Source organism: Eleginops maclovinus, chromosome 14 (genome assembly GCF_036324505.1).
Source record: "Eleginops maclovinus isolate JMC-PN-2008 ecotype Puerto Natales chromosome 14, JC_Emac_rtc_rv5, whole genome shotgun sequence".
Classification (NCBI taxonomy): Eukaryota; Metazoa; Chordata; class Actinopteri; order Perciformes; family Eleginopidae; genus Eleginops; species Eleginops maclovinus.
This window is the reverse complement of record NC_086362.1, coordinates 1601313-1610042: the sequence shown is the minus strand read 5'-3', so window position 1 is coordinate 1610042 and position 8730 is coordinate 1601313. Positions and strand designations below refer to the sequence as shown.

General features: G+C 41.0%; 1 protein-coding gene across 2 annotated transcripts in view; it reads left to right on the top strand.

Moving 5' to 3' along the window:
- Positions 1-7722, top strand: part of slc10a7 (solute carrier family 10 member 7) — a 7979-nt gene extending 257 nt beyond the window's left edge. Inside the window, exons 1-13 of one of the 2 annotated variants that reach the window (XM_063901121.1) lie at positions 1-72; positions 1614-1696; positions 1782-1918; positions 2434-2509; positions 2845-2883; positions 2977-3012; positions 3256-3339; positions 3411-3576; positions 4147-4198; positions 5086-5159; positions 5354-5499; positions 6051-6072; positions 6863-7722. The exon at positions 1-72 is cut by the window's left edge and continues 257 nt beyond it. In XM_063901121.1, the coding sequence (XP_063757191.1) occupies positions 1-72; positions 1614-1696; positions 1782-1918; positions 2434-2509; positions 2845-2883; positions 2977-3012; positions 3256-3339; positions 3411-3576; positions 4147-4198; positions 5086-5159; positions 5354-5499; positions 6051-6071 (986 nt within the window). In that variant the 3' untranslated portion in view covers position 6072; positions 6863-7722. The remainder of the gene's footprint in view (positions 73-1613; positions 1697-1781; positions 1919-2433; positions 2510-2844; positions 2884-2976; positions 3013-3255; positions 3340-3410; positions 3577-4146; positions 4199-5085; positions 5160-5353; positions 5500-6050; positions 6073-6862) is intronic. The other variant, XM_063901120.1, reaches the window with a different exon arrangement.
- The last annotated feature ends 1008 nt before the right edge of the window (positions 7723-8730 follow it).

Below are 8730 nucleotides of genomic sequence, written 5' to 3'. Positions count from 1 at the left end.
AGTGGTTCATCATCGGGATAGTGCTGGTCATCTTATCCGCCAAACTGCAGCCGAGCATCGGTGTGAGAGGAGGTGGGTAAACACCATCTGAAGTTCATTATAGTCTGTTAATAATATATATGCTTGCCCTTGATGCTGTTTCACTATCTTTTAGTGCCAGATTTCTCAAGAGTTTCCCCCTTTTTTATTAACTTTTTCCCTATAGCCTTTCCCTATATGCATTAAAAGTTATGAATCAGTGAAAATAAACGGCATGGGAGCTGTTTACCTGCAAGCATTTTACTTAAAATAAACTCCCAACTTTAATACTTAATTTAACACAGTTTTCCCCATCACTCCTTGTCTCAGAATGGAAGAAAAACTTTAAAAAGTGGTTAAAAAAACGTTGAATTTCTACTCAAAAACGTATTTATTGTACTTTATTTACGCCGATTGAAGTTTAGGACTTGGGTATTAAATTAGGCTTTAGTGAATTCATAACTCATGTTTATATTTGGTAAAAAGTAGAATTTACTCCTAATTTTGTGGTTTTCTAAATGGAGTTTGGTTCCAACGTGTATTAGGGCTACTACACTCCCCCTCAACTGTGTGTGTGTGTGTGTGTGTGTGTGTGTGTGTGTGTGTGTGTGTGTGTGTGTGTGTGTGTGTGTGTGTGTGTGTGTGTGTGTGTGTGTGTGTGTGTGTGTGTGTGTGTGTGTGTGTGTGTGTGTGTGTGTGTGTGTGTGTGTGTGAGTGTGACCCCTCTTTACCTGGCAGTGTAGTGACACGTTGCATTCAGCAGTAATGTCAATACACACACACACACACACACACACACACACACACACACACACACACACAGTATCTCATTGGCTCATACCTTTTTATTTATTTATGTTGGCTCAGCAGGGCTTCAGTATCAGGCTGTAAAATAGATAACACACATTATCTTGTGTCATTTCACTGAGAAAACACAGTGGTAATTATTCACTGATAACCTGTCAGGAAACTTTCTCAATCGAGTCACACCTTCAGGTTTTATCCTGCAGATTAGATGAGATTAGCTCCTGTGCTGCTACTGCCAGGATGCTGCCTTCAGGGGCACCTCGTAAACTCCTATATCAAACAGCAGAAGGTAAAGCTAGGTGATTTTGTGCAGAACAATTAACAGGGTTTCATAAATATGACTTGGATTGCTGCTGTCTTTTCATATAAAAAGTTAAATATTACATTTAAAACAAACAAATTAATAAATGTAAAGATGCTTGAAAAATCCTGCGTTTACTTTATTTTGGTAAATGTACATTTAAACTACAGTGTCAAATACCATGGGGTCCATTTAGGTCATTTGATTTGCTTTTTAAAAAATGAAATTCAATGTAATTAATATATATTGCTTTATATGCATTAAGGCTCCGTTTTATTCAACTTATTTTTACATTCTTAATTTAATTCGGTTTTGTGTTTTTGAATTGATTATGTATTTATTTAGTTAAAATTTGATATGCATTCAAGTTGTCATTTATATTGTCTATGTTGACATAATTCTTTTACACTTTCATTCATGTTTCGTTGATCCATACAGCTTCTAAACCCCTGAAATAAATGTGTGATAATGTGACTTCCTCCCTCAGGTCCATTAAAGCCGGAGATCACTGTTGCTTACTTCGCCGTATCGCTCATATTCTTCAACAGCGGCCTGTCACTGAAAACAGAGGTGTGTGTGCACTTAGACAATAAGGATGCATGTTGATAGAAAACTGTGTTAATAAAGGTGTGTGTGTGTGTGCGTGCGTGCGCAGGAGCTGACCAGTGCGTTGCTTCACGTGCGGCTGCACCTCTTCGTCCAGTCCTTCACCCTCGTCTTCTTCCCGCTCGCCGTCTGGCTGCTGCTCAGAGTCCTCTCTCTCACCAACATCGACCAATGGCTGCTCAGAGGGTAGGTGTGTGTGTGTGTGTGTGTGTGTGTGTGTGTGTGTGTGTGTGTGTGTGTGTGTGTGTGTGTGTGTGTGTGTGTGTGTGTGTGTGTGTGTGTGTGTGTGTGTGTGTGTGTGTGTGTGACTGTGTGTGACTGTGTGTGACTGTGTGTGTGTGTGTGTGACTGTGTGTGACTGTGTGTGTGAATGCCATCCTTTATGTAGGTACCTGGAGTTATGTTGCTGACACAGAGACCCCCATTCACCCTACAACAAGGTGTGTGTGTGTGTGTGTGTGTGTGTGTGTGTGTGTGTGTGTGTGTGTGTGTGTGTGTGTGTGTGTGTGTGTGTGTGTGTGTGTGTGTGTGTGTGTGTGTGTGTGTGTGTGTGTGTGTGTGTGTGTGTGTGTGTGTGTGTGTGTGTGTGTGTGTGTGATAGCTACAGAGCGTATTTTTAACGTCCACTGAATTATTTTGTTGTTATTTATTTCTGAATAATTCTTCTTCTTCCTACTCATTATTTCTTTGTGGTTGCCTAGGTTACAGACTGTGAGCTGCATGCCCCCCCCGGTATCTTCAGCCGTCATTCTCACCAAGGCTGTAGGAGGCAACGAGGTAACACACACACACACACACACTAGTAGGTCATTACCCTCCAGAAACAATGTAATATTTAATCATGTTGTGCTAATGACTAACTCACTGTGTGTGTGTGTGTGTGTGTGTGTGTGTGTGTGTGTGTGTGTGTGTGTGTGTGTGTGTGTGTGTGTGTGTGTGTGTGTGTGTGTGTGTGTGTGTGTGTGTGTGTGTGTGTGTGTGTGTGTGTGTGTGTGTCTGTGTGTCTGTCTGTCTGTCTGTCTGTCTGTCTGTCTGTCTGTCTGTCTGTCTGTCTGTCTGTCTGTCTGTCTGTCTGTCTGTCTGTCTGTCTGTCTCTCTCTCTCTCTCTGCAGGCTGCTGCCATCTTTAACTCAGCCTTCGGGAGTTTCCTGGTAAGACTTCCTGCCTGTGATCTTCTGTGTGTGTGTGTGTGTGTGTGTGTGTGTAGTTGAGTGGAGTGTTAATGTGTGTTTTCCGTCCTGCAGGGGATCATCGTCACCCCGCTGCTGCTGCTGCTCTTTGTGAGGAAACACACTCTTTATACATACATTGTTACAGCTGTGTGTGTGTGTGTGTGTGTGTGTGTGTGTGTGTGTGTGTGTGTGTGTGTGTGTGTGTGTGTGTGTGTGTGTGTGTGTGTGTGTGTGTGTGTGTGTGTGTGTGTGTGTGTGTGTGTGTGTGTGTGTCCTCAGGTGCAGGCTTTGGTTAAGTTGTGGAAGCATCCTGAGATGGATCAATATTAATGATGTCACTGTGTTCTGCAGCTGGGCTCCTCCTCCTCTGTCCCGTTCTCCTCCATCTTCACTCAGCTCTTCATGACGGTGGTGGTTCCCCTCGTCCTTGGGCAGGTGTGTGTGTGTGTGTGTGTGATTTAAACATGTGTAAATATGCGGGTTGTGTAAACTGTGAGTGTGTGCAGGTGTGTCGGGGCTTCCTGAGGGAGTACCTGGAGAGGAGGAAGCTGCCCTTCAGCGCGGTCAGCAGCCTGGTGCTCCTCCTCATCATCTTCACCACCTTCTGCGACACCTTCAGCAACCCCAACATCGAGCTGGAGCCCAGCAGCCTGCTCCTCATCGTCATCATCAGTCAGTGCTTCTTCACACTCCTGTCCAAATTTCAAAGAAAAGCAATTCAGAGAGAAAGTTATTCAAATGAATGTAAAAAATGTATTTCAAATAATGAACAAAAATAAGAATTATTATTAATTAAAAATAATTGAATACAGGGTTAGTATTAAATAACTATTTTACAATATCAGTGGCATACATTTTCCTCTATGATAATATTAAAAGACTAAATAATTAAAGAAAAGGATAAGAAAAGACTTCATTGATAAATGATATCATTTCATTAAATTCAGATAAAGTCAAAAATTTACACAACCTGTAATAAAACGTTTTCTTTCAGGTATATAAATACAATAAATGGAAAAGAAAGAAGCATAAATATAAACAATGTATTAAAGAAGTGGTAAACAAACATAAACAAGAAGAAACAAAAAGTAGAAGTTAAACAAACTTTCCATATGTGTAAGAAAGGTTCAAAGCGATTGTAATTGAATGCAGAATGAACAGCCCTTTCCTGTGTTGTATTGATGATGGAAACAGTGCATTTTAATTGAACATTAAACGGATCATTTTGTTCTCTTGTTGCAGTTTTCTCCATTCAGCTGAGCTTCATGCTGCTCACGTTTGCCTTTTCCACCAGGTCCGTCTCCTCCTCTTTCTCCACGTTCCCTTCAGCTGTTCATCAAATATGAAGCACGTTTATCTCACAAAATGTGCCCTCCTGTTGCACCACACATTTCCTGCTGTCAGATTTCAATCCGTTTCTCTTTGCCTGGTTGTTTCGTCTTTATTTATGCAGAAAAATAGATTTTTTTAGGGATGCGCCGATGCATCGGACAGACGGTGGCATCGGCCGATGTTCGCCCTATTTATTGCCATCAGTAAATAAGGGGACATTCACCGATGCTGTCGTTGTTCGTCCTGTGTTCCGTCATAACGTCTGCTGCTCCGTTTATACAAAAACCATGAACTAAAGAAAACAAAAACGCAACATGTCGGCAGGTATAAAGATATTTATAAGGGGTTTAGGTAGATTCAGAGGAGATGCTCATTGTGAGAGGCCTAAATCTAAACCCTGCCCGCTCACCGGCCCCCTCACAGCGGGCAGAGCTGCAGGTGATCCGGGGAAGCTGCGTACTTTCTAAACAGCGTACTGTGATGTCATAGTAACGCACGTGCTCAGCCTTTGAAACTGAAACCATTTTGAGAGACTTGTTTTAGTTTTTCCTGGCAGAGAGTGGAACAACAACAGTGGAAACAAATGAGATTGAAACATCGGGATCGGCCAAATTGTTATTCTTAACGTCTGCATCGGTGCATCCCTAATTCTTATACCTGTTTCAAGCAGGAATACTTTAGCATCCATTTTGAATGCAGCTCACTCATACTGTGGATTCAAGTACTTTGAATGGATATCACAGTATAATAATCCTATACATGTGCAGTCACCGTGAGAGGGAGCAGAGGAAGGCTCAGTGCTCTGGCTGCATGTTCACAGGTATATATTTTCTTCCTGTTTGTCTGCAGGTCGGGGTCAGGGTTCAGCCCCGCAGACACCGTCGCCATCATCTTCTGCTCCACACACAAGTCCCTCACTCTGGGTACACACACACACACACACACACACACTGATCCATATCCCCATTAGTTACAGATTCCATATGAATAGCCACAATGCTGATTCTGTTTCCAGGTGTTAGGGAGTAAAGTTACTGCTGCAAACCGAGTGTTGTTGGATTAAAAGGCTGAAAAACTACAAATATTTTGTGTGTGTGTCACCCCCCACCCCCCTCAGGTATCCCGATGCTGAAGATCGTCTTCGAGGGGTACGAACATCTCTCCCTGATCTCCGTCCCGCTGCTCATCTACCACCCGGCTCAGATCCTGCTGGGATCAATCCTCGTACCGAGCATCCGCAGATGGATGACCAGCAGGCAGAAGGTGCACGCACGCACACACACTAACGCACACACACACAAACACACGCACGCACGCACACACACATGAACACACTTTGACATTTGATGTGGAATAAACTAATAACAGTCGACAGGATTTTAAATGGCAGACTCCAGAGTTTACAGAACCAAAACCATGATGGGAGTTGGGAGTTTTGTATATATGCTGGTGCTTCAGAGTACAATACACCTCCTCATAAGAAGGAGCAGAACCAAACAGAGGCTGCAGGATAACACCTCTAGATAAGGACTTTTAATGAATCACTTTTTCTTGTAGAAACAGCTCGAGGAAAAGAACAATCAAAATATCTGGTTTTACTATTTACAGTTACCTGTTTCCCCCTCCAGACAATTTTAATTTAAAGAACTTGTTTGCAGTTAAATAACACTATTTTTTGGGAGGAAAACCCTCAGTAAAAACGTCTAGGTTTACCTCCTTCACTACACTGATTTGTGTCCCATAAACGTTTCTAAATCTCGCTGCTGTGGATCATTACTCCACGATAACCACTCCGCCTTCTCTCCTCTCTGCAGTCTAGTCTGTTGTTGAGATAGGGTGAGTAGAGAGCTGACGGCAAAACATTTAATCAAATATATATATCTATAATTCTTCTTGCCTTTTTAATTTAATGTATGTTAAACTGCTCTGCCTTTAAGCTTTGGTGCAACAGCGCCCTCTGCTGTCCGCCCGCTTAAATCTGCTGCTTCACTTTAATCAGCAGCAGTGGTGGTGAACTGCTCTCAGGGTGGTGGGTGTGATGGTGGTGACATGCAAAATAATTCCTGTAAATAACTGAATACCTCTTGTGGTGAATGTGTGATCTCTACAAGTATTACAACTAGATGTTTGAAGGAGATATTCATTCATATTTGAGTGGATTTTGATAAAAACACTTAATTTGTATTTGCTTTTTCATACTTTAGAAAATGTTTTTAAAGGATTAATCAAGATTATTATAAGTGTTCCAATGTTTGACACTTTTGGTGTGACCAACTCTCAAATTAGGGTAGAAACTGAACTAAAGAAACCTAAAAATAACTATTTTAATAATTTTTAAAATCTAAGAATTTGCCGCTTTTTTGTTCTACTTTTCTGATTTTTGTTTAGTTTTCGTCCACGTTGATTCATTAATTTAGTTAAAACAAATGTCCGATAGAGGAAACAGTAATTATTTGAATCTTATTTAGAATTTTATCTGAAAATCCTTTCACTATTATTGCTGAAAATCCACTGGCGGTGCTTTATCACCCTTTCTCTGTCTTGGTGAAGCTTTCTCTCATTCATGCACACTCACTCCGCTTCTGTTCATTAATGTCTGAAAGATTCACTTCCTGTCTCTCCTCAGGCGGTGAAGCTGTCAGCCCTGCAGCCCGTCTGATGGAGAAACCAAACGCGTTTTTTTGTGGATGTGCACCGTGTGTGTTTGTGCTGTGAAAGGGGACTACGGCGGAGGGATACGTGCCTTATTACAAACAACAGAGACCTCAGCGCACCTTCTCAGTGTCTACTGAAACTTCCATCATATATTTATATATACTCTTTTATATTTAAAAGACGTTTTATTTTTATATGAAGAACCCAAAGATTCCTGGACAGAAAAGGGAGCGTTTGATTTGTGCATCTGCGCTTCTTGACAGGACGGGTGGAGTTACTGGGACCAACGTTTTTGTGGATTTTTCTTGCTTTTTTCTACTTTTTCTATCTTTCTCCTAGCTGTCACTGCCAGACAACATGTTACTTTTATTTACCTTGATAGTTTTGAACTAATGCTTGTTTATCTGATGTTTAATATACCATATAATAATGCTTTCTGATTCTTTCCAGTTTATGATTGTCCTGTGGTGAGGGGATGGTGAGATACCCAACTGATGAAGCTGTGATATTAACATTGAGGTAGGGAGTCCTAATATATAACTAATATATATAATATACAACCTTATTGGTGTATCACATCTTCCTGAATGTAGATCTGAGAGAAGCTGTCATTTCTTTCAAAAATACAGAAACGCTTTTTCCAGTTTATTTGGTAGATTTACAAATCTCTGCGGACTGAAGCCTCTACTGCTAAAACTCTATTTGAATGGTTTACCAGTTACAGTTATATTTACAGTCAAGCTGTTTTTGCCAGAAGTATATTTTTGGATAAAGAATATCAAGTACACAAAAAAGTATGTGGAAATAAAACTTCAAACTTTAAAAAACATGTGTTTGGGAATTTGTGCAGCTTCTTTGTTTTTCTAATTGAACATCAGATAAGTCTTGTCCCAGAATGTATCTCCAAGATGTGCAAACTGTTGAGTTATTTAAATAATATATGTACTGATGAGGAATCATATCTGCTGTTAAATGGGCCGGGTATTTCTTTGGCTTTATCATCAGTGCCTTGAAATGAAACTTCCTCTTAAAGTATGAGACCGCTTTCCTCCTCTGGGCCAAATTAGACCCATAAAAATGTGGAATAAACTCTGGTATTTTTTGTCTAAAACACTCTGGGAATTATTGGCAGCTCATTGACTTGACTGACCCATCTATTTGGGACAGATGGTGATGGTGTCACCTCGTTTTGGATGAAGTAAAAATAAAAAAATAGACTGGAAGTCCTGCCAACAGACCCTAGAGGCCTTCAACACGAACCGAGTTATCCATAAAACCTCACGATACAACAGTTAAAGGGAGATATGCACAATGTATGATACTGAAAATATACTTTATTACTAAGTGCATCCATATGACATCACAATTGACAAATATATGAAGTATTAACACCGGCTGTCAGCAGTACAATATGATTTTCTGATGTATTTTACAGGAAAACAAGCGTCCACCAATGGTGTATGTCATCCTATCCTTTTCTATAAATGCACGATCCAACAATCCCCTAAACCTGTTGTAGGCAGAAATCTCTAAAGGCAGAAATATTTAGCCCTTAAAATATTCTTCAGCATAAGAAATAAAGCTATTTAATTTACTGCTAACCTAACCCTAACCCTTATGCCCCTTTTCCACCAAACCGGATCCGGTTCAAGATCCGATCTTTTGCTTTTCTGGCGCTTTTCTGGTTCTAGCCTGTAGCACCCCTTGTGTTTCCATTGCTCAGAGGCCGAGTGGAGCCCAGTTGGAGCTGCGTCATCGTTTGCGTCATGACGTAACCGTTTACGTGCCCTCTTATGACTCTCACGAGCAGCTGATGCATGGGAGCCTGTGTAGCCCATG